Consider the following 26498-nt stretch of genomic DNA (forward strand, 5'->3'; position numbering starts at 1 on the left):
ATCTGATAACCAGCTTATTATCTGTTGTGAGAACACTAGACAGAAAGAAAATCAAGAATGTTTGTACATTTCTTGAATGCAGATATAAAACGGAGGTAAGGTTTGTTGTGTAAATAATGAAGACAATACAAAGTAGGGACTATTTTATGTCCAGTAACAACCTTCATGTAATTCAGTCGTTGTTGAAACCTTGATTATATAGCATATATAAATACTAACAAAGTCACTCGACGCTGGACAGCCTCTCACTATATATGTACTTTGGTTATGGTATGACATCGTAGAAATACACGTTCGGAGACAGTGATGATTGTTTTATTTTGATCCGAAAAATTCGTCTATAAGTGTCAATATAAACATCAGTCCTTGAGTCAGTCCTTTTATTGACAGTCTTATTATATGAGATCATCAATTTGATGATCTGTCTGTCGGTTTTCAAACACATAGTTAATATATTGTTCTGGCTGTCCGTTTTCGGACAAATAGTTAATATATTGTGGTCAGAAAAACTTTTTATGACATTACTGTGGATTTTTCGCTTATATCTTGTATTTTTGTTTTTTCGTTGATATTTTATCTACTGCCTGAAAATGAATTATAATTTCAAATTTGTTATTTGTACCTTTTTGTCATTTTCGTGGTTTTATGTTTCGATTGTATTTTCATTTCAATTTTGTACTCATTGGTTTGTTTGTATTGTTTTGGTTGTGTATATTGGTCAGGGATAAACCACGGATTATGATGACTATTGACGGGTGCTCGCTCATCAGTGATGGTCATAAATATACCACCTTGCTTTGTACTGGACCGACACGAGCTAACATTTCGGAAAATAGATGTCATCCTTCAATTTTTTCTGACCTCAACAGTCTTTGGTTGATACATTCAACAATACCTTCCGTTATCTAGATGATATTTTTTCGTTAAATAATCCAGAGTTCTCTTAATATACTACCGAAATTTACCCAAAAGAACTTACTTTAACTAAATCTAACATAAACAGCAGTAGTTGTCCTTTTCTAGATTTGGACATTTCAATCTCTAAAGGAAAACTCCATACTAAAATTTACGACAAAAGAGACGACTTTTCATTCCCTATTGTTAATTTTCCTTTTTTAGACAGCGATGTTCCTTTGGCTCCATCATACGGTGTTTATATATCCCAACTCGTTCGTTATGCCCGTGTGTGTAGTGATGTCATAGATTTTAACGAACGTAATCAATGCATCACTGGTAAATTATTAAGTCAGGGATTTCGTTACTATAAATTACGTAAAACTTTTACTAAATTCTTTCATAGATACAAAGATTTGATTAGTAAATTTGGCTGTACCTGAAGAAAACTGATTAAAAATGGTATTTCACATCCTAAATTTTACGGTAATATTGTACTTAAAGCGCGGAAATCACTATATGATCCGTGTAAACTCATCGAACCTTTAAACAAACTTATTAGTAAAGGTTATCTTACCAATGTTGTAATTAGATCTTTGAATATAGTTTACATTGGCACTAATATCGATTTTGTCATCAGCAAATTAAAACATAACTAAATTTGTATTCTTTTCAAACGGGATGTATAAAGACACACCCACGTTCATTTTGATCTATAAAGAGGTTAACTCCTAACTATCCTACTGCCTGTCGATACATTTATTTTTGGCATTGCACAAGTCATGTCTTCTTTGACTGTCCATGAGGTTAAAAAAATAAATCCCTGGAATGTGTTTTAGTTGATTTTAGTCTCTGATGCATGATTTTTTATTATTAATTGTTTTTGGCTTTTAACTAGCTGTCAGTAACTGCGAGTACTCTCAAATCGTACTTTCTTGTTTATTTGACCTGTTGATACTAATTGTAATGCTTTTTTATTAAATTTTATTCAGGGTTATATCTGGCCTATGTACCAGCTTTGATAAGTGTTTGGTATTACTATAAATTTTCACTTCTTCGTACTATGAACATCAAAAATCTTTATTTTGTAAAAATATTTCCTTTCTCCTTTTGAGATGTACACGTATACATAACAACAAAATTATTTTCATTTACCTGTGTTTAAAGTGTCTTTTTGTTGTTTGGATGTACAAGTACCCGGCCACGTCCACTTGTATTTGTAGTATTTGTATTTTATTCATCTGATGAGTTAAGCCTCTTTCAACTGATTTTTATAGTTTGTTCTTATGTTGTACTGTTACACCACTGTCCCAGGTTATTGGGAGGGTTGGGATCCCGCTAACATGTTTAACCCCGCCACATTCTGTATGTATGTGCCTGTCCCAAGTCAGGAGCCTGTAATTCAGTGGTTGTCGTTTGCTTATGTGTTACATATTTGTTTTTCGTTCATTTTTTGTACATAAATTAGGCCTTTTATAGCTGACTGTGCGGTATGGGCTTTGCTCATTGTTGAAGGCCGTACGGTGACCTATAGTTGTTAATTTCTGTGTCATTTGGTCTCTTGTGGGGAGTTGTCTCATTGGCAATCATACCACATTTTTTTTTATATTCAAAGTAATTGCAAATGGCTGATATTTTTGTTCAAGCATATTGTTTTTCTTAAATTGTTTAACATTTCACAGCGGTATAACATGTTACTTTAATTATTCTTCCCTTAGTTTATTTATTTTGTATTTACATTGTATCATAGATCAAATTTATTTGTTCAGTGTATGTTCACTGGTGTTAATATGTCTTTTGATTGAGTTAAGCCATTTCAATTGATATCTTATAGTGTGTCTTTCTATGTTGTGATGTAACACTATTGTTTAAGATAAGGGTGAAGGTTTGGTACCATTAAAACATTTAAACCCGCTGCAATTGTTTGCACCTGTCCTAAGTCAGGAATCTGATGTTCAGTAGTTGTCGTTTGTTGATGTGGTTCATAAGTGTTTCTCGTTTCTCGTTTTTTATATAGATTAGACCGTTGGTTTTCCCGTTTGAAAGGTTTTACACTAGTAATTTTTGGGGCCCTTTATAGCTTGCTGTTCGGTGTGAGCCAATGCTCCGTGTTGAAGACCGTACTTTGACCTATAATGGTTTACTTTTATAAATTATAACTTGGATGGAGAGTTGTCTCATTGGCACTCATACCACATCTTCTTATATCTATTTGCTCTTACTCTTGAATGATGCATACAACAAGAAGCAGCAAATACCAATTTAGATATATTCCTGTTAGTCGGGATTGAACTTATGCCAACCTACGTTCAAGGCAAACATGAGGGGCAAACACGCTACCACATAACCACCGGCGGTCTGTAGCAGTAATTAACCATTTATTATGCACCAAAGTACTATCTAGTAGCAGGTTTATACCGAGCTCTGTGTATATTACAGTACTGATTGTTGATATCTGCTAATTAAGTACACCTGAAACTATATTTTGACTTCCACTGAATTATTGCTTATTAAAGAATGGAACTGCAGTTAATAGAATTATTGACCTTTTGCTATGGTGTAAATGTTGTATTTAGGATATATAATGTCATCTCATTTAAATACCAATATATACTAGTAAGACAAGTAACCTATCTTTCTCTGTTCCATATATGCTGAACGATATGGTTTGGGTTGCATTAGATTTTCAGTCGAGTTTATGTTTGGTCGTCAGACCAACAAAAACCAAGTTCTGTCGTCACATTTTTTTAGAGTTCATAGCTTATAGTATTACTTCTACCGTGATAATCAAGTTTTTTTTATGTTGTACTGTTACATCACTGTCTCATGTTATGGGAGGATTGAGCACTTGCAAACATGTTTAGACTTGCAACATGCTGTATGTGTTTGTCCTAAGTCAGGGGACTACAATTCAGTGGTTGTCGTTAGTTCCAGGACTCTAAACAGGTTATTATTGAATACTTCTAGAAGTTAAAGTCCCTTTGAATATTAGTCCCATAGTATACAGAGAAACTAGAGTAAGTATGAAATGATTCTGCGGATAAAACAGCGTGGGTATACAGCTTTAGTCTTCATCTATATTCATTTGACGAAAATCATCTTGAATTTTTAATTATTCATTTATTTATTGTTAATTTTCAGGGTACGTTAGCATGACCCTCTAAGCTACCTCTGATGGCTGTAAATCGAATGTCAAATGATTTTTCAAACATTTCATTTTGGCTTTCAAAAAATACGTTGATAAACACTTTTGTTTTTTTAACTGCAAGAGGGGAAATTGCATACGATACTGAACTGCGTCAAATGTGTATTAACTAATTATTAACATTCCTTGACCAACCATGTAGATACACAACAGCAACAAGAAAAAGTAATTTACCTGTCAAATCTGTATTCAGATAAATAATGTTATCTGTCCAGTTCTGTTCGTTTATGGATTTCTATTTATTCATCACGGATATACTGGGATGAAAACAATGTTCATATATTTAGTTCTTTTATGCACTTTTACCATAACGTCAGTGTCATGTTTAAAAAAAAAGTGTGTATGTATAAGAACTGACTTGAAATACCATAGCAAATATTTAATATATTTTAAATAAGACTACATACCTATAGACGACCGGATGTTCTATCTACATGATACATGTATATAGCTAGTTCCAGTTTTACTAGCCTGGCATCCTGGCCCAACCTCCTCTCAGAGTCGGCAAGCGAGCGGGATCCCAAGCTACAGTTTAGTTTGTTGCTGATTACTAGTATTGTCTTCTAGTTTGTTTGGTTTTAAGGGTTTTTATAATGTGTGTATTGGATGTTGGTTTTTTTTTGTCTGGCTTTACTGGTTTGTCTTGTAGGTCTTTTTGTTCCTACATCCTTTGTTATTAATGTGTGGTTGTCTTGATTATTTTGCCAAACTATATAGTTTTTAGGTCCACGTTACATGGAAACTCAAAGACAAACTGTATCATCATATAATCATGCCAGTATACCGAAGCAACAGCGCATGTACGGGGAATAATCTTCCGCCAGCAATGATACCGCCTGCCAAACGGCGGTAAAAAATGTTTGATGTCGACTACCTTGCACACGACAATTGATCCTCGAATAATATCCCAACATCCAAACTCAGCAAACATTCGACTGAAACTCAGGACTTGGAGAAAGTTCAGTTATCCGACGATCTTGCCTCGGAAGTTACTTAATACTCATCAGATCCTCTGAAAACCAAAAGTTTACTAATTAAATAGAGCCCAAAAAATATATAAAACGTTAGAGAGAAAAAAGATGAAAAGCGAAACATTACAGCCAAGAACCACCTAAGGCAATTGCTACACGAGGAAGCTATAGCCCAATTGTTATAGAATTACACGACCAATTAACTGGCAATTTTCCGTCAGAATGTCTAATTTAAATTATGCCTGTGCAAAATCTAGCATGGTGTCTAACAATAGAGACGAATGCAATTACACAATGTTTGTGACCATTCTGGTGTACCCTAGTAAACTCTTTAGATTATGAACAAATGAAATTACACAATGTTATGCATTTGATAAAAACAAGGACGTATAACATACGTCCTTGATAAAAATAAAGAATGAAAAGCTCAGATAACAAGTTTTCCGGAAACATTAGCGCATTCCAACTTTGTCCGAATTTTAATTTAAAGACTTCCTGTCGTGCATTTTCTTCCTCTTCCAGATACAGAAAACCATCAACATACTCATGTTTACTTTCCGGCAATTCTCTCAGTTGATAAATTGTTCATTTGATTTGAAGTGAGAATATCTGTACTGCCATACTTGTTAACATTCCTGATTCACACAGGATGATTATTATTTCGTTGACAGAAAATTGTAAAGCACTGTCTAATATCAGAAACATATATACACAATTTACGAAAAACAAATATGACAGACATGAACCAAAGACAACCACTGAACTACAGGCTCCTGACTTGGGACAGGCACATAAAGAATGTGGCGGGGTTAAACATGTTTGTGAGTGCTCAACCCAACCTCTAACCTGGGACTGTGGTGTAACAGCACAACATAAGAACAAATTACATATTTTATCATAAATTCTCTTCAATATGAAATAAATTGGTAACAGGTGATTAGCGAGTATTACAATATGTAGTCCTTTTGATAGGGGTGTTGGAGGACGACTATTTAATATTCTGGGGAGGGGCAGGAGGATTATTTCCAGATTGATTATAACCTGAATTATTCAGCGGTTATATTTCGCTGCTATATTAACGCCTGAATGCATTGACATTAAAAAATGTCAATCAATCATTCAAAATTAGCTAGGGACTTTCTGTCTGGATTAAATAGAGCTGATTGCTGATTGGTCACCTCTTTCACAGGGCACCAATTAAAATCCAGGATTCATCAAGAGTTTAAAGTGTGTTATGACTTCAGGTCCTGGCAAGTAGGAGAGATTGATTAGTGGGAGGAACTGAATTATTCTTATAAGATTGATCATTTATTTTCATCAACACCTGCTTTTTTTTATGCCTCAGCCATAGCGGAGGGGGCATTAAGTTTTAGTAATTACCCTTGTCCGTCTGTACGTCCCAATATTGGTTTCCGTTCTCTAACTTTAGTTTGCCTCCACCAAATGTTATGAAACTTATACACAATGCTTATTACCACAAAACCTAGATCACGTTTGAATTTTGGTGGCATCACTTTTACCATTCTGGAGTTATGCCCCTTTATGAATGGGAAAATTGCTGAATTTTTCATTTCTGTTCTCTAACTTTAGTTTGCCTCAACCAAATGTTATGAAACTTATACACTATGCTTATTACCACAATACACAGATCAAGTTTGAATTTTGGTGGGGTCACTTTTACCGTTCTAGAGTTATGCCCCTTTACAAATGGAAAAATTGCTGAATTTTTCCTTTCAGTTCTCTAACTTTAGTTTGCCTCAACCAAATGTTATGAAACTTTTACTCAATGCTTATTACCACAAAACACAGATCAAGTTTGAATTTTGGTGGAGTCACTTTTACCATTCTAGAGTTATGCCCATTACAAATGGAAAAAATTGCTGAATTTTTCGTTTCCTTTCTCTAACTTAGTTTGCCTAAACTAAATGTTATGAAACTTATAAACAATGCTTATTACAACAAAACTCAGATCAAGTACAAATTTGGGAAGCGTCACTTTTACAGTTCTAGAGTTATGTCCCTTTATAGCATTATATGCAAAAAGGGGGGGGGGGCATCTTCTTTGTCCCATGGACACATTTCCCATTTATTTCCTCTTGCCCCACCCCCAAAAAATCAAATGGTTGTCCCCTTACTTCCTGTTTCCCTGGTACTACTTAGAGATATATAATATTTTTCCAACTCCAATGTGTCTGGAATAACTTGGAAATGTGGAAAGCTGAAGATGTATATAAATGTTGGAACAAGGATAAAGATATATTAAAAAAAGCCAACATATTTTAAGTATGAAAAAATGGATATATGCAATATCACAAAATATGAATAACAGGGTATGTGCCTGTGCAGGATATGTTGTCCACATTGGAATACCTTTAGCTGGTTGATGTACTTTGTCACCGAAATGAATAGGAATGTTATTAGCATTAATTTTCATCGATATAAATTTTAAAGATATTATCCCAATAATTCCAAAATTAAATTGAATAGCATTTGCAATTTTTAGTCATAAAGAACCATTAAAATACTATAGGATGACTTCTGCTGTGATTTTTGTCGAGCCTTCGACTTTAGTCGAAAAAGCGAGACATAGCGATCCTACATTCCGTCGGCGTCGTTGTCGTTGTCGTCGGCGGCGTCCACAAATATTCACTCTGTGGTTAAAGTTTTTGAAATTTTAATAACTTTCTTAAACTATCCTGGATTTCTACCAAACTTGGATAGAAGCTTGTTTATGATCATAAGATAGTATCCAGAAGTAAATTTTGTAAAAATAAAATTCCATTTTTTCCGTATTTTACTTATAAATGGACTTAGTTTTTCTGTCGGGAAATATTACATTCACTCTGTGGTTAAAGTTTTTAAAATTTTGATAACTTTCTTAAACTATCCTGGGTTTGTACCAAACTTGGACAGAAGCTTGTTTATGATCATAAGATAGTATCCAGAAGTAAATTTTGTAAAAAAATAAATCCATTTTTTCCTTATTTTACTTTTAAATGGACTTAGATTTTCTGTCAGGAAACAACACATTCACTCTGTGGTTAAAGTTTTTAAAATTTTAATAACTTTCTTAAACTATCCTGGATTTGTACCAAACTTGGACAGAAGCTTGTTTATGATCAAAAGCTAGTATCTAGAAGGACATTTTGTAAAAAATTAATCCATTTTTTCCGTATATTACTTTTAAATGGACTTAGATTTTCTGCCAGGAAACAACACATTCACTCTGTGGTTAAAGTTTTTAAAATTTTAATAACTTTCTTATACTATTTTTGATTTGTACCAAACTTGGACAGAAGCTTGTTTATGATCAAATGGTAGTATCCAGAAGGAAATTTTGTTTTCTTCCAGTTAACATTACATTCAGTCTGCAGTTAAAGTTTTTGAACATTTATTAGATTCATAAACTATCCTGGATTTTTACCAAACTTGGACAGAAGCTTCTTACAATCAAAAGACAGTATCAAGAGGAATATTTTTATTGATTTACTTCCTCATTTTTGTTGAGCCTGCGATTAACAGAAAAAGTAGGCGAGACACTGGGTTCCGCGGAACCCTTACGAATTTTTAAATCTGAACGATTTGTAAACATTTGATAATCATTGTAGTGGTTCGATAAATATTTTGATACTCAATTTATGTAAATATTTTGTTGAATAACTGAATCCTTTAAGCAAAACTTGATGTATTTTTTTAGTCCCTTTTTATGCACATTCTTTACAATTATTGGTCTCTTCTAGAAGTGTCAATACTACATATGTAATTTGTAGTTCAACAAGTTCTTTAAAATGCATATAAAATTTCATAAAAATACAAAATATTTCCCAATTATATATTCTTTGCTTTAAGACATATGTAAGATGTGAATATCTAACAAATGAGCATGGAAAACTCTGCTGAAATAGTTTCAGCAATTTTTCAAATTCTGTTAATGACTTAAAGAGAAGCAAGATGCTAGTTGAAAAAGTTTCAGAGTAATATTTACATCAATGTGTAACTATATGGTCTCAACACTGACTGTGTTCTAAGGTAATCAAAGAAACAATCCCCATGGTAAATAGAATGTGATAAATTGAGTTTAGGTGGTACCAAACACCTTGACTAAAATTAATTTGGCTCGTTTAATTTTCTTAAAATTTTGACAAAATAGTTACTTTGACCCTTTGACAAAAAGATAAAAATTTCTAAAAACTTGAACCACACACTTTATCGGAAAAATTTCATGGGATATATAGCAGTTTGACAAACACTAATTTTGATCATTGAGAAGCTTAATATTAAAAATAGAACATGATTAAAATGTTCAGCTGATTTTTACAGAGTTATCTCCCTGTAGTGTTATGTACCACCTTGTATTTGATACCATTTGTTTTCCAGGTTACCTTTAGATTACTTGAAGCTGAAAAGAGAAAATTATCGGTACTACAATCAGAACTTGGACAGTTAAATAATAATGATTATGGACATGATGTAGCTCAGGTTAGTAGTAGTTGATGTTTGTATACACTGAGGTTTATCTTGAAACCTTTACAGGTTTGGACTATGTTCTGACTTCTTGGTGTACAATAGCAGTAGTAGCTCTGTTCCTCCTTAAGATAGAAATACAAATGTACTGGAAAAGATGGTCTTGCTGCTAGACATTTATCTAATCAAATATTGGTATTTCTGTCCCCTGTTGTTCAGAACTCTTTATTTTCAAGATCACGAAAAATGAAGGCTTGAGTAAATGAATTTATGAAAGAAAAATCTGTGATATATGAAATGATTTTGTTTTAGCCTCCATACATCTTAGATATTGCATTAATAACTAGTATCTTGAACCCAAAAATACAAGCAAGATAACATGAAAGAATGCTTGCAGTTACAAATACAGACTGTTGGCAAAAAGCTCTACAGATCTTATGCTCGTAATGTTCATGTAAACCCGACTTAAAATAAAATTTTCTATTCTATTAGAATTAGCCAATCTCTGAGTGTTGTATGATTTAGTATGACGGTGAGATATATACTCTCATATTCATAGAAGAACCAATTGAATTTTAAAACATAGACTAATGTCTCTCTACTTATAAATTAGTGTACAGAAAACAAATTTGTATGGCTTTTAATGCTAGAGTTATCTTTCTTTTATTGTAGAAAAGATCTGCTATTGGACAAATCCAGTCGAGTGTAACGTAAGATATTTATTGTGGTGATTTTAGGGTTTTAGAATTGTACTTCTTTTGTTTATAACAAGATGAAATTTCTTTCCACTATAACAAGATGATAAATGCTGAACCTTCATAGATAAATATATATATTGCTAGACTGATTCATTGTCAGTCTGAAGGTATCTAACAAGATGTTCATATGTTTATGTAAAGAAGGACAAAAGACTACATATATATTTGTCATTGCATAGATTTATTGTCTGATTTTAATATAAATATGATGGTCACACTAAGGTCAAAGCAAGGTCTGGAAACATATGTTTTTGTTAAGGTCTTACAAAAACACATGTTGCGCTTTTAATTTTTTGTTGATGTCGACCATATATTTTGAATGAACTATTCAAATTTGTTTTTATGAAGAAATTTGTTTGAAAATATTTAGAAATGGAAAAATGCATATGCTTGATAAATGTTTTCTTACCTTTATTTATCAACAATGTTTTGTTTCTTTGGCCTTATATTAATCATCTAAATAAGGAATTTGTACTGGTTAAATCAATTTCATGAAATACAACTTTGTTTTAGTAGGCATACCTTTTAAGTACAAATAAGCATTCCCTGATAATCAAGTATACTTTCTGTTTGGGAAATTGTATTTCAGATTTATAGTACTATGACTGAATTATTAATTGTTACCTTTTTTATGGAGATGGGAATTTATTCACTTTATAATAACATCTTGTTTTATGTTTAGTGGTCAAACAATTAGATCTTTGGAGTTTTATAGAATGTTTGCATCTATATCTATTGAAAGTGTGCATCTTACATTATAGAAACTATTATATTACTGCATATTTTGGAAATTGGTACATTTGAGCTAAAATTTTGAAAAGAGGATAGAATTGTGAATTAGTCATATTTAAAACAGAATATGATACTGTATATTCATCATATTCAAAGCATTAAATACTTAACATACTATACCCATAGACGTAATGGGTTTATACATCTATGCTATACCAGACTTTAACTGAATCAGAAATTCATAAATATAAGTATTTACGATAGATTGCAGTATAATTGCACATTGTAGACTGCATGTAATTGGATTAAAAATAAAAACAGCATTAAATCTAATGGAAAAATTTACAACATTCTTAAAATGTAATGGTAAATGATAGAAGAGTAAGGGAGGCAAAAACTATTGCAATTATTTTGTAGATTAAGTATTCATGGAATCGCAGTATGTTATTAGCAGTTAGATCCTTTTTTAATTGTATTTCCAAAATCATTTATTGGCATACATGATATTGTCATTTTTTATACCCCCGCTGTCCGTCTGTCCGTCTGTCCCATGAATATTTTTCGTCGCATCTTTCTCAGGAACTACATTACAAGGATTTCTGAAATTTGGTTTCAGGGGTTATATGAGTCAGCTGTACCATGTGATGCATTTTCAGATTCATCACTCAACAACTTCCTGTGTACCATCAAGTATTTGGGCTGGGGGTATCATCAGTGAGCAGTAGCTTGCAGTTTCACTTGTTATTACCACTTATCATGGACTATTCTGTATAAACTGACAGTATGCTAGCCATAATCCATCTGTAGGTTTGGCCTGTATATGGTTGCTCTCATCCAAAATAAATACATTTTTTTGTCAAAAGTTGCCTATCTATGTTTTTATAATCACAATTTTGACATAGTTTTTATGTTTTGCAGTCGTTTCCAGTTAAACTACAATAGACTTGAGCAAGAATACAAAGCAGCAGCCATGGGCATGATTAAGAGACAGCATAAAAGAGGTGTAAGTAATTAAGCATGCATGTCATTGTTTATTCAAATACAATTACTTCATCATTCATCAGATTTCCTGGTGAAATGTCAGTGGTTCAGCTTCCTCTACCAATAAAAACTGGCCGCCCTTATATACTCAAAAGTGTAAAAACAGGCTTTAAACACTAACAATCAACCATCATTGAAAAAATCTGTCAACACAATGCACTACAGTGTTTCGATATACAAATGTGGAAAAATAGAATATAAGATTCTGGCTTGTTAACCATTGGTTCAGAGAGTCTGTACTTTATGTCAATATGCATTCACAAAATAACAGAGGCAGTATGTGAGCACAGGAAAAATGAAAATCTTGGATAGAAGAGATTGATGTTTTGTATTCTTGAAAGATGGGTTGTATTTGACAATGGAGTCTTGTTATATAAAAATTTGAGTATAATTGACAGGATTAGAAATGTTTTTTGAATGACGGTTCAAATATGGTTATTTTGGATGGTTATATATTTGGAAGCATTACCTCAAGTATTTTTAGAAAATTTAAGGTTTATAGGAAAAGTTTAATATTAAGATTTGGGTCTTGTTTACACAATATCAAAGTGTTGACTGGATTTTATTTTTTTTTAAATTGTATGAAAGCTGCAAATGTAATCATTTTGGATTAGTTGTTAAATGTAACCAAGTTTCACCAATTATTCTTGGAGATATCATAGTATTAGTGCTTGATGGTGCTTTTATCTTAAATAAATTAGATTGTAGCAAAGAGGTCCCTTACTAACTCAATCTGTTTTAAATCTGATAGATCATGAACATTAAATATATTCAAAACATACTTGATAAACACTCAACCATGGATTGAAAGCAAGAAAAGAAACTTACCTTTGGACTCGATAAATATTTTTTAAGCCATGTATATTTTGTCAGGAAAATTATTTTAATAGCTTATAATTAGAATTATTTCCCTTAGAACAGTTAGACTGATTTGGGGAGTTAAGCCTGGCATGTCACAGAAATAATCTTAGGTTTTTTGGGATATAAATACAATTGACAGCATAAATTTCTCATACTAGACAGTAAATAATTCATATTATTCCTGTTGAATTTGGGAAAATAATATTTTCTCGGTTTAATAAGTTCAGATACACATATTTACTTGGGACAAAGGCAAAATTTTAAATGAAATGACTGCAAAATTCCATTAGAAATAATATGATTCAAAATAAATCAACTTTTGTGTTATAAAATTTTAGTTTACAATTAACTCAATTCAATTTATGGGTTGTGTTTGCATCATTTTTAGACTAAGATACGATTCACGGTTAAACAGCCTTGGACCTTTTTATTTTATTCTGCTTAAGAGACAGATTGCAGAGACTAGGCTAGGATCCCTGTTAGTGGTTTAAGCTAGTAAAATCCTGATAGTAGCTTTCTATTTAAACAAATGTAGTGCAGGTTTAGATTTTTAAACCATCATTCACAGATATATAAGAATTTTACTGTTTGCATTTTATTTCCTTTGAATTTCAATTTGTTTTGCTCTATCATATTTGATTAAATTAACTGTAAAATTTACTTTTGTTAAACTCCATAAAACTATTGATATATTATCTGATAAGATTTATCAGATAAAAATGGCTTAAATAAAATGATAATAAAAAACAATCAAAATTTGGTCATTGAAAAAATTGTGTGGTTCACATCAATCAAAGTGATGATTACAGAACATTAATGTTGACTTTATATGTCTCCTGGCTACAATTTTAATGACCAAGGTATTCACCAAGTGTAAAATTAATGTGGTTCTAGATTAATATCTGTTATCCCTATAGGGCTATTGTAACATGGAGAAGGGAAAGTTTAATGTTCAGATTGTGTTTCTTGTGTTTTTCTGGTAATTACTGAGGTTTTTAGGGTAAAATGTTTTAGAATACTTTATTGATGATGTTATTTGTCTTTCATGTGGCTTTGATTGAGACACATTTACTTTACAGTTTTTATCCCATAGAAATAAAAGAAAATCGATGAAATTTAAATAGTTTTTAAAAACAGAAAAATTATCTAATAACAACCTGAAGTAGAATTACCAAAATACAGATTGGTTCTTATCTAGTTCATATCTTGGATACTGTTTCAAGAGAAAGCTTTTATATATATTTATTTTATTTAGTCAATAATACTTTGTTTAAAGGTAAAGAAATAAATGTTCTCTGTTTGATTACCAACGTATATAACAAATTAATGCTTTTACAATGTAACGTTAATCAATTTTAACTAAGGGAGAGCAGCAGGGTTTCATGTAATGTTTGTTCTGGTTACATAAGAAAATAAATTCAAACTGAGCTATTTATTATTGTTACATAGCTTTTACTTTGTTTGATTTCTTGATAGAGGCCTCCTTATCTGACATATATAAAGCTATTAAATTAAATGTTTTATTTGTTTAAACATCTATTTTGTATACCTTAGACTTTAAAATAGATGTACTTCAAACCTCAAAAGATAATAGGTTATGTTTTTAGCATAAAAGGAAATTCACCAGTTTCTCCAATGAGATTCATATAGTCCTACAAATTGTAAATTGTGTGGGAATAATTTTGAATAAATAATAATGTAAAATGATGAATTGGTCTTTTCTACCTTTAATGAATTACCTGTTACATTTCAATTATTATAAATAATGAATTGGTATCATATTTTCCCACAAATGACTAATGGTTGTGACTAATTCCCCAAGGGAGCCCCTGATCACCCTTAACTAATGATAGATCAATAAAATCCCCTTATCTTCACTGGCGGACTTTTCAAACTACAAACAAGATATAGATCTGTTTGTTTTATTTTTGTTTACATGCTTTTCTAGATCTGTTGGTCACAATCAATTGAAACAACCATAGAAATTCGAAATGGATGTTGGATTTAGGAAACTTAATTTTTTACCATTTGAGTTTATTTGAATCTGTGCTTTAAAATGAGTAATTCCTTTACATCTACATTCAGGAGACTAAGAAAAAGTTTTAGAGGGGTGAGTGTTATTGTGTGAATGACAAATGTTTGGCTTTGTTCCTAGTTATAAATGTAAGATGTTTAAGGAACCAGAAATTTTAGAAGGATATTTTATTTTGTATGAACTTTAATTATTGTTAATTATGAATTATTATTATTAATGAATTATAAAAATGTTAATTTCTGTAATAAAGCTGCAAATAAAATAATTTTATATGTGTAAATGAAATAACTGGTTTTTATGTAATTTTAATCTGGAAAGGACATTTTAGATGATTTTTCAATTCAGTTTGGTCTGCCATTGGTATTTTTTCTTGCTACCCTCAAATAAACCCTATGTTTTTTTTAATTAAAGATTTATTGCGAACCCAATGAAAGTTTTCCACAGTGCCATCTCTATCTTGACCAGGTATTTAAACTTTTGCAAGTTCAGCTGTCCTATTGAATGAATACAATAGCTATTGTTCTCTGTGTAGTTTATTCTCTGGGACCTTTAAATTTCTTCTAAGAGAAATCTATCATTCATTGATTAAATTACCTGAGTAAAAAAATGATCTTATATGTAGACAAAAATACTTTTATTATACTCATTAACTGCATGTGATGATGTAGTTATTCAATATTTATAATATATTTTCATTCAGTTTAATATAAACATTGATTCAATCATAAAAAGTTAATTTCTAACAAAAGTTTTATCAATGTTCCTATTGAAATTTGATTTTTTTTTTTTTAGTTATAGAATACATTTAAGAAGATCTTAATTTGAAACATCATTATTTTCAAGTTCTTATTCATGTCAAACAATCTTTTTTTTAAAAGGAACGATGTTGAAAGTTTTGTCCGAAATCAACTTTTTATGATTGAATCAATGTTTATATTAAACTGAATGAAAATATATTATAAATATTGAATAACTACATCATCACACGCAGTTAATGAGTATAAAAAAAGTATTTTTGTCTACATATAAGATCATTTTTTTACTCAGGTAATTTAATCAATGAATGATAGATTTCTCTTAGAAGAAATTTAAAGGTCCCAGAGAATAAACTACACAGAGAACAATAGCTATTGTATTTATTCAATAGGACAGGTGAACTTGCAAAAGTTTAAATACCTGGTCAAGATAGAGATGGCACTGTGGAAAACTTTCATTGGGTTTGCAATAAAAGTTTTTGATCAACAAACATAATCCTGAGACATAATAATTTCCCCATCAAAATTGTCATTTCCATGTTAAACCTATAGATTTGACTCAAATTAACTCCAAATATACTTCATCACTTTATCAAGTTTACTTGTGCAATTTGAATTAGAGGAACCAATAGTAATTTGTTCATTTCTTACTTTCATAGAAACCAAACTACTGTCTTAACGTTTGATTTCTAAAGGGAGATAACTCTCAAGGAGAAGTTTTCTTAATGGGTTTAAGGAACTTTCTTTTGTGTCAAGCATGCAAAATGTTGAAACAAAAGCTTTTTTCTTGAAATTCTGGCATTTGTAAAAGCTGTATATACTATATTTAAATTTATTTCCAGTTTTTGAAAAAGGGTTTTTACTTTTAATAATTCCATAAAAGTTTCATTTTGAATCTTCAAAGTAAAAGTATGAAGGAACTGCGAAATGGTTATGTTTATTGGTAAACTTGAGAGAATTTGAATGACACACAAAACATATCATTTAGGCTTCCAAATGGCAAAAATCCATTACACAAGATGTTTACAGTGTCTGTGTAACAGATTAGTCTAGTTTTCTTGTGGATGTTTTCTGAGCATAAAACCAGGGCTGTTTGTTTACGAATCGTTGATTTATATGTTAACTTTTAAACCATTGAACCACAGTTCAAGGAAAATGAATTAATGTCATGATGGGGGAAATTTACCTAAAATATATGTTAAAGTTTTATTCTATTTAGCTTTAAGGGTCTGGCTTTGTTTTTTTTTATTCTTCATGGTCAGACAATTTTTAGATGATAAACAAAATAAGATTATATTTTTTTGTTTTTGGCACATGTATGAAAGTAATTTCTCTGAGATTTTTAGAATAATATAAAATATAAGATTAAGAAATTTTATTTCAAATAGAAAACTCATGATGGACAAATTCAGTTATATGATTAGCACCATTATATATATATATCCTCTTGTCCACTAAAATTAGTAGGTACCCACAGTCAGACACTTTTTGGAATCAGACTTTCTGGATATTTGTTAGGGCTCTCCTGATAGCCTTTAATAATCAGCTTGTCCATCTGTGAGCCTGTGCATCTGTCTGATACAAACCAAAATGACACCATGTGAACCTCTGAGACCTTTTAACAGAAAGCTCTATACTTGGTAGGATTGTTTGCCATCATGTGCAGTGGTCCATAATGAAGTGTCATTTGATTCAATCATTTTTACAGGAGTTATTGGACTTTGACCTTTTTTAGACTATCTAACCACAATGAACCTTGTGAATGCAACTCCTCTGAGATTGTTTGACAGAAAACTCTCATACTTAGTAGGTTGTTTGCTATCATGTGGAGTTTACCCTATTGTAGATCATTTTGCATACAGTGGGGCCCTCTGTGATGGCTACCATCACATTCCTCTAGTTGTCAAATGATGTCATTTCTGCTAATTTTCTAGTACAGTCATATTACATGTACTATTCAATTTGCTGAATGATAATTATAAACAGAATTTTAGCTGACAAGTATAAGTACTTTGTAAATTTTTGTGTAAAATGTCTTCTTTTTTTTTTTGGTTACAACCTTTTTTACTTACTTTTGACAGCTAATTATTGCAGGATCAAAACATTGCAGATGTGATAGATTTTTATTGTACACTTATTTACATTCCTTTCAATGTCATCATGGGGTTCTACAATATGATAGTCCAGGATATATTTTCTTTTACACTTCAAAAATGTAGATACCTTTCATACTTTGATAAACTTCAGTTTATATATGGCTATTTTGATTGACTTTGACCAATAATACATGCTAAAATTTAGTAAAATAACTTTGCAGAAAGAAAGAATCCCTTCAACATAAACCTAATCTCTTATTACATCTTGGCTGTACTTATGTAGTATTGGTTGAAGTTGATAGATATATGAACATGATTTATTATTTTTTATTTTAACAACAGTATACATACAATTTCAAACTAACCATGATTGGAAAAAAATCATTTCCTTGGCCTGCAAGTTCGTCACATACTCAATTTTCAGGTTGGCCAATTTAAGGTTAAGTGGACTGATGCCTTTGAAAACACAAATAATATGTTGATCGTTCACTGGGAAAAAACTCATTTAGTTTCATCAGTTTTTATACAACCGCAAAAATATTTTTGGGATCTGCGTAATCGTCGTCTGCGTCGTCGTCTGAAGACACATTTGGTTTCTGGACAATAACTTTAGTTAAGTGAATGGATCTCTATGAAATCTTTTAAGAAGGTTGAATACCACAAAAAGAAGGTTGGGATTGATTTTGGGGATGATGGTCCCAAGTGTTAAGGAATTAGGGGCCCAAAAGGGGCCCAAAACAAGCATTTTTCTAGTTTCAGGATATTAACTTGTGTATAAGTATTTTGATTGCTCTGAAATTGTACCAATACCACTAGTAGAAGGTTGGGATTCATTTTGGGGGTTACGGTGCCAACAATTTAGGAATTAAGGGCCAAAAAGGGGCCAAAAACAAGCATTTTTGTAGTTTCCGGAAAATTACTTGTGTGTGAGTGTATGGATCTCTCTGACATTGTACCACAAGGTTCTATATCACAAAGGGAAGTCTGGGATTGAGTTTGGGGGTAATTGCCCCAAGCATGCAGGAATAAGGGGTAAAAAACGGGCCAAAAAACAAGCATTTTTCTAGTTTCCAGACAAAAACTTGTGTTTAAGTGAATGGATCTCTCTGAAATTGTACTACAAGGTTTCATACTACAAAGGAAAGGCTGGGATTGAGTTTGGGGGTAATTGCTCCAAGGAGGGATTCAAAAAGTTTGGGGAGGGGTGGATTTTATTTAAGGGGTTTATATTTTTTTTCAAAATTTTTCAAATTTCAAATTTTTGAAAAGTGTCAGGAAGAAAGAAGAAACCTTCAATTGCACAGTATTGCGCAATAGATTTTAAAGATCTATGACCACATTTATTTTGTGTCAGAAACCTATATTATGTCAAAAATTTGATCACAATCCAAATTCAGACAGTATCAAGCTTGAATATTGTGTCCAAATTTGCCCCAACTGTTCAGAGTTCGACCTCTGCGGTCGTATCAGGCTGCGCTCAGCGAAGTATTTTATTTGTTTTGAGTGTCATCATGATCTTGAAAATGCCTTATGTGGCTTATTGTTTGCATCTGTTATTTTCTCAAAGAATATGTACATAGATTTTTAGTTCAAAAATTTGTTAAAAATATTCCTTCCAATAAGATCTCCAACTGATCTTCTAACACCATAAAATAGTTACTCTATTGTATTTAGCTAAAGCATATCATACTGGAACTCTAAGAGTGGGTGTTATATTGCATTCACCTCGTTAGTCTGTTTGTCAAGCATATATTTTCGTAAAACTTTTCTCAAGTACTACTTTACAGAATGACATCAAATTTAGTAAGCAGCTTGACAGTGATGATTTGTAAACATGTGGGCACTTTTCAGATCTGTCAAACGTTTACTTCCTGTTAGCATTACACAGTTCTCCAATACTAATGACTTCATTTCTGGTCTGCAGCTTGACATTTTGTATCTTATTCTTATTTTTGTTTTCATACTTTGAAATACCTTTATATCCATTTGATCTTTTTACCTGTATTATTATTATTATTATTATCATTATCATATTTTTTCATTTTACTCCTCTTTGTAGATTGATCTTGGTATGAAAATAGTTTGAACAGTTTACTAATTTCCTTGGATGCATTGTCTAAACACTATTAACAATAGAGGGAAAATTGTTTGATTTGTTTTATGCCCCTAGAATAATACATTAATTATTTACAAAGAATAATTATATATTGATAAATGGCCCATCACTCACTGGATTTAAATCACATAGATTACACACCCAGTTTCCTACAAATTAAATCATAAATGCAAATCCAATTTCTGTGATTGAAAAAATAGCAACAAGACCAACAGCTTTATTGAACCCCATTGAAGATTAAGATATTTGAATGAAAAATTGTTGGAGGATGAAATAGGATAAATTTGTGTGTAAACTGATCCAACTGAAGTTTGTAATTATCTGAATCAATTTGTGTGGCCTTTCTTTGGGATAAAATCTTTAAAATTTGTCAAAATAGATTCTTAATTTTAGGGTTAAAACGCCCACTCTTGAGTCAATGTTGACAATAACCTTGTTTTCCTTTTATATTTGATCAATCCTTTAGTTTTGTTTGTTTCAAATTCTTTTGTAAAGTTTAGAAAAGTTATCTTGAGACCTTGGTATACCTGTAAAGAAGTAACCAGGTTTTTTGTTATCTGCACTTTACATTGTGGGATTAGACATTGTTTCTCTTTACTTATCTTTCTTTTACATTCTTCTGTCAGTTGATACTGCAAGTCACACCTGTTGTATAAATTTTTTTTATTGGGAATCTGGAATTTTTACAGAAAGATCAATCTTCTGAAATGATATATTGTAAATGCTGTTTGCAATATCTTGATAATTTTTTTCTGTTATTTTTTTCAATGAGATGATGACCTTTTTATGCCCCACCAGGAATGTAACTGGGACATTAAATAACATCAACTGTGTTGCACCCTTAGGTGTATTTTTTTGGCTATATTGATATTCTCTAGTATGGCATTCATATTACAGTGATACAAAATTTGGTCATCACGACCTACATTTTATGCTTGCTTAACTCATCAGAACTTTTAAATAATGTTGATCATAGTGATGTTTTTTTAGATAATTCTTTTAAAAGTGGAGTGAATATCTTGTAAACACATTTTGAAGTTAAATCTATTTTTTTCTACCCTACAAATAATGGTAAACTTTTGTTTGTATTTAGAATCATTGGAAAGTATGCATGTCTGTCAGATATGGTTCACTTAGCCTTGACCTCATTTCATGGTATTCATGGTACATTGATGTTACGTTTTTGTGATAGCATCTATTTTTAGTCACTATAAGTTGTAAGTCAACTATATATTTGTTGCATTGAATCATTGTAAAATGTACATGTCCATATTACTGAGTTCATCTGACCATGCCTTCATTTTCATTGTTCATTGATAATATCAATAGGGAGGGAAAATTGTATCAAAGGGACAAATTAAAATATAAAGTGGAAGAAAAACAGACAATACTGATGATTATAGAATCAATAATCCAAGCAATCAAATATAGAAAAATATTCAAATGAGGGACAAAACATTAATTGATGAATGTGCATAGTGCATGTGTGGTTAACATTTATCATAAAACAGCAAAGACCAAAAGAGCTACAAATCCACACCTGGTTTAGTGGTCCAACAGTCTAAACACGTATATTTTGATGAAACATAAAGTCTAATCTTCTTCTTTTTTCCACAATATCCAAAACAGTTACTCTTATTCATTAATTGACAACCTTGTTGAGACTTACTGTAAGTAAAGACGAGACAATATTGCAGCGCATGCTTCTTCAGTTTAGTAAATAGCATCAATTTGTTTGATATGACAAACTGACACCCATTTTAGTCCTTTACTCTGAAGATTATTGATTCTCCTTTCTCTATCTGTATGGTATCACGGTAATTTTGTGACAAACTGTCTATTAATGGATAACCATGATAGGCGTTATAAGTTGTAGTTGTTTTTGTGTTGTCCTTATTCAGGTTTCAGTCAGACTTTGTACATAGTTATCACTTAATTATACTAATTCTACTTGACATTGTAAATCTTATAAGTATATTTACCATTAGTATCATTTTAAGGTTACGGTCCATCTTCAAATTTGCTTATCAAATATTTTTTGGGACTTTTATGCTACACAGATGTTTTATCAGAAACCAAATTTACTTTGTAATGATTTTTCTATACTTTCATATGTGGAAGTGCTCTTTTTTCAGACATCTAATCCCTGAACAAATTTGCATAGTTATATATATATATTCACAACAGTATTTGGCCATGTTTACCACAGTAAGTTTATTTACTGATCAAACATGCTGTGATTACCATATGAAAGGCTCACAATCATGAAACTCATTCTATGCTCAGAGAATACATTATAATATTGAATAGATGTCAATATATTCTCACACATACTTTAGCAGGAATCCTTTTGTATGAATTTGTGGGAAAAACTTGATGGGTATCTATAAAGGTTTACTGAGGTGAAACATAAAAGAGATCACCGCTATACCTTTTCTAATGTAATTGACCTTTTATAATGTTAAATTGTGGATGGTCTTACACTTTAATATCTATAAAGTAATTTGATACCACATAAAAGTAGTTCTCAGGGTTGTTTTCCAACTTTGCTATAAATTTTCAGAGTATCATTGCTTTTAAGGACAATTTATCGATAAATAATTTGAATCTTAACAATATCAAAAGTTTTATAGGAAGTATCCTGTCTTGACCTGAATTATTGACCAATTTATTGGCTCTCAAAACTTTCATTGAACTTTCTCAAAGAGGTAATGAGAGAAAGAATTGATCTTGACCCTTAGTTTGACCTTCTAAACCTCACCAGCAGAGTAACCCTTGATATAAATAAAAAAAATAATGTTGGGTAAACATCAGAGGGACAGCAACCTATAACACAAGAAGACGAAAAAAGGCATCTGAAGGTTAGCATATTGCCTTCACAAACACCAATACCCTAAATCTAGCTCCTTACTCTCTCAGTTAAGTTAATAAGTTTGTAAACAATTTCTGGTTATCTATTGTTATCCTTTGATAGTACATTTATGCATAATTAGTTTAAAGTACAATATTAGGTTATTTCTGCTGTTTATACTTTTTCTACACTACCAATCAATCTAAAGTTGGAATGAAATCAAGTTGGCAATTAAAAAACATAATTCAAAGAAAGACCGAACACCATGAAACAAAAAAAAAACAGAAAGAGACCAAACAATACTTCATAGAAAACTATAAATCAACACAAATCTCATGTTAATGAATGCTCTGGAGGATTTACCAGAATACCATAGATTGTTATATTTAATTTATGTTGTTGAAGCCTGTGTAAGCAGTACTGCTGTGTACTTAACTATCAGAAAAAATTTAAGTTGAAAAAATAAAAAGTACTTTCTGCTTTTTTAAAGTAAAATAAGATGTGTCTCTACAAGCCATTCCACTCCATTATTTTAAATGTAAGGAAAAAGTTACAACAAATCTCAAAAATGTTTCTACAAGTAAACAACATTTAATTCCTATAATAAAAAAAATTGCTTTCCTTATAATAACAAGATTAAAGAGACAGATACAATGGATTTAGTTTAAAAGTTTCATTTAAATTTAATTTTATCACAAATATCTATTTAAGAAGGCGTGGATGAATCATCTTTCTAAGATTTGACAATTGAAAATCGTACAATTCAGCTGGAAATAATAACAGGGTTTGGGTTCGCACTTTAAATGTGAATAACTTTGCTTGAATAAACTGTCCTTTCTGCCAATTGTTCCATAAAACCATCTCTGGTAAAGTCCATTTCAGATTGTTTTTTATTCAGGTTTCAGAAAATGTGGAGTAGCTTCGGATATGGATATTAAAATTTTCACCTTATGTCTAATACCATTTTGTAAAAATATACATTAGATACCAAATTGTTTAAACTATTTTCCTTAATGGTAATATTTATTTTTGTTTACCTGTGAAGGAAATCATTTATCACAATAATATTTTAAATCAGTAAACAGATTATTTACCTGTCATTTCAAGTTATTGATGATTGTCATCTTTACGAAATAGACTATAAATCAGAGGAATGTTAGAAATATTTTATAAAAAATGTGGATGACCTGTAACAACAGGTACATTACCTGTCAGTCTGTCATCTGGACACCTCCAAGTGACATCTCTAATCACCTGTAACATTAAGTGATCTGTATTGTTTTGACACTTGATTGGAATACATCATTTGTTCATCATTGTTCTAATGTGGATATAAATACCAGTAGTACTATGGATGAGTAAGTTGCTTTCATTTTCATAGTAAATTTTTTTAAATGTTCTGAATGAACATGTGTTTTCAATCACTATGTTTTAATGCACAAATTTTCATGCACGCTTAAGTGAAATTAAATGTTAACTATAGCACAATCCCCAAAAAACAAATTATGTATTTTTTTTCATTTCTATATATCTATACAGAGACATATAAACATGAAATGTATTTTATGTCTCTGGTAAACACAATGATCAAAACCATGTTTTGGCTGTACAAATGTGTTTAAGATTTTATTGATTTTAAATTTTCTAGATTTTGTGAAATATTAACACAGCATAGTGGTTGAGATTAATGCACTTCTGAGAGATGCATATTATTTTTTTGTAGGTTCTTGTTACTTAAAAAATAACCGCTTGGATTGTTTATTTTATTAGTGTAATTTAAAGGCTAGATTATGGCCCTTTTTATTCCCTTGAAAAAAATCTTTGGTAGCACAATACAATTTCAACCATAACCTACATTTTGTACCAAACATTCATTGTTTAATCATAAATGAAGCTTAAAACCATTCGGTTTAAGTGTCATAGATCAAAGGTCGAGGTCAGATTACAACATCACAGCATAGTTACCAGCATAAACCTCCAATCTTCTCCAATTTTTGTGTTTAACTGCTTCTTTGGTTTGCTAACCTTGAGTTTGGAGTTTGTGGGTTTGATCCCTGGCAGGGTCAAAGAAAAGACAGGAAAATGAATAATTCCTGCCTCTTAGCTAAGCTTGCAGCATTTTGGACTGCAAAGACTGGTTGGCTTGAGGTCAGAATAAACGTATTTACACTTTTGGTATTTAGCTATATTTTGCCTCCGAATGACCTTAGATCTACTCCGAATCACCTTTTGACGTCAGGCAACAATCACTTTTTAATTGTGACGTCAAATGTTTGGAATTATGATGTCAAAGTTTACGGGAACCTGTGTGATTTTACGTAATGGCGGACAAATTTGCATACAAGTGTAAATACGTCTATAATGTGTCTTGTTAGAGTGACATGTCTTCCTGCAGACTGTGAACTAGCCTGTTGAAAACCTCTGCATGATTGTCTAGTACTAAGGAAAATTTATATACATCATCAACTTATTTTCCTTATATGGATGTAATATTTACCACTGGACAATTAACACAAATCCATCCATCTAATTTTGGTGTGATACCTGTATATCCAAATGAAAGATTTTGGTGTGATACCTGTATATCCAAATGAAAGATTTTGGTGTGATACCTGTATATCCAAATGAAAGATTTTGGTGTGATACCTGTATATCCAAATGAAAGATTTTGGTGTGATACCTGTATATCCAAATGAAAGATTTTGGTGTGATACCTGTATATCCAAATGAAAGATTTTGGTGTGATACCTGTATATCCAAATGAAAGATTTTGGTGTGATACCTGTATATCCAAATGAAAGATTTTGGTGTGATACCTGTATATCCAAATGAAAGTGTGATGGAAAAGATTAAGGTAGCATTGTGCTTGTCCACAATGTACATCTTGCATTATCCTTTAGACCATGCAGATCAAACACTCATTTTTCAATTACATTTATGGTCAGCTTGACTGGAATACTAATATCAAGATAACATTTGTGGTTAAATCAAAATTATGAGCTTTTACTACACGTACTAGTGTTAAAATTAAATTTAGATTTTTGCATTGCTATTTTTATTACCACCATTGATATTAAAAAATAAACCACTTGCTACTTTAAAATTTCAACTAAAAATTAGACTATAGGCTAGAATTATTTTATGCCTTGTCTCTTGCCCAAAGTCTTTAGTATGGTGAGCATTGTTATTTGGACAGATATTTGGTGTTATTTAGAAAAAAATTAAAAGAAGTATTATTTTAATATTTGAAGAAGCTGGGGAATTTATTCTTGTGTGTGTAAAGAGTTAGCTTGAATGATGTAAAAAAATTTTAATATCAAGAGATATATTTCAAGATATTGTTTTTAAAAATAAACACTGATATTGAATAAAGTATACAGGATCATCAAACATCTTAATGTTTTGGCATCCTCTCTTACAAGTACTTCCTTGATTACTGACTAAAGAAGAACCACATCATAAGATTATTGTAATTTCGGAGGACTTACTTTGATAAGTACTTATGTCAGTCAGTTTATATATTCAGTTTGCTTAGTGGCAAGTGCTCAGATGGACTTTTATAAATTAAGAAAAAACTACACCCAATAGTGAGTCCAGAATTTTTGTCATCATTTTCTATACATAGACCACAATGCATGTAGGAGTTGCACATATTTAAAGTCCAACCCCACTTATTGCACAGCATTATTTCATTTAGCATTATCATTAGATGATCAAGT

General features: G+C 31.2%; 1 protein-coding gene and 1 long non-coding RNA gene across 3 annotated transcripts in view; one reads left to right on the forward strand and one right to left on the reverse strand.

Annotated features, from left to right (window-relative positions):
* LOC127710212 (uncharacterized) lies at positions 1-26349 on the reverse strand. The gene is made up of 3 exons (XR_007986058.1): positions 26268-26349; positions 4507-5111; positions 1-584 (listed from the first exon to the last, which is right to left on the reverse strand). It is a non-coding gene; the product is annotated as an uncharacterized LOC127710212 (long non-coding RNA).
* The window catches only part of LOC127710211 (ras-GEF domain-containing family member 1B-like), a 59661-nt gene that overhangs the window by 3587 nt on the left and 29576 nt on the right, over positions 1-26498 (forward strand). Inside the window, exons 1-4 of one of the 2 annotated variants that reach the window (XM_052215969.1) lie at positions 5589-5669; positions 9448-9549; positions 10207-10244; positions 11943-12027. In XM_052215969.1, coding sequence (XP_052071929.1) covers positions 11995-12027 — 33 coding nt within the window. In that variant the 5' untranslated portion in view covers positions 5589-5669; positions 9448-9549; positions 10207-10244; positions 11943-11994. Of the gene's footprint in view, positions 1-5588; positions 5670-9447; positions 9550-10206; positions 10245-11942; positions 12028-26498 lie in introns of those variants that run through there. The other variant, XM_052215968.1, reaches the window with a different exon arrangement.

The sequence above is a fragment of the Mytilus californianus genome, unplaced genomic scaffold (assembly GCF_021869535.1).
Source record: "Mytilus californianus isolate M0D057914Y unplaced genomic scaffold, xbMytCali1.0.p SCAF_7, whole genome shotgun sequence".
Lineage (NCBI taxonomy): Eukaryota > Metazoa > Mollusca > Bivalvia > Mytilida > Mytilidae > Mytilus > Mytilus californianus.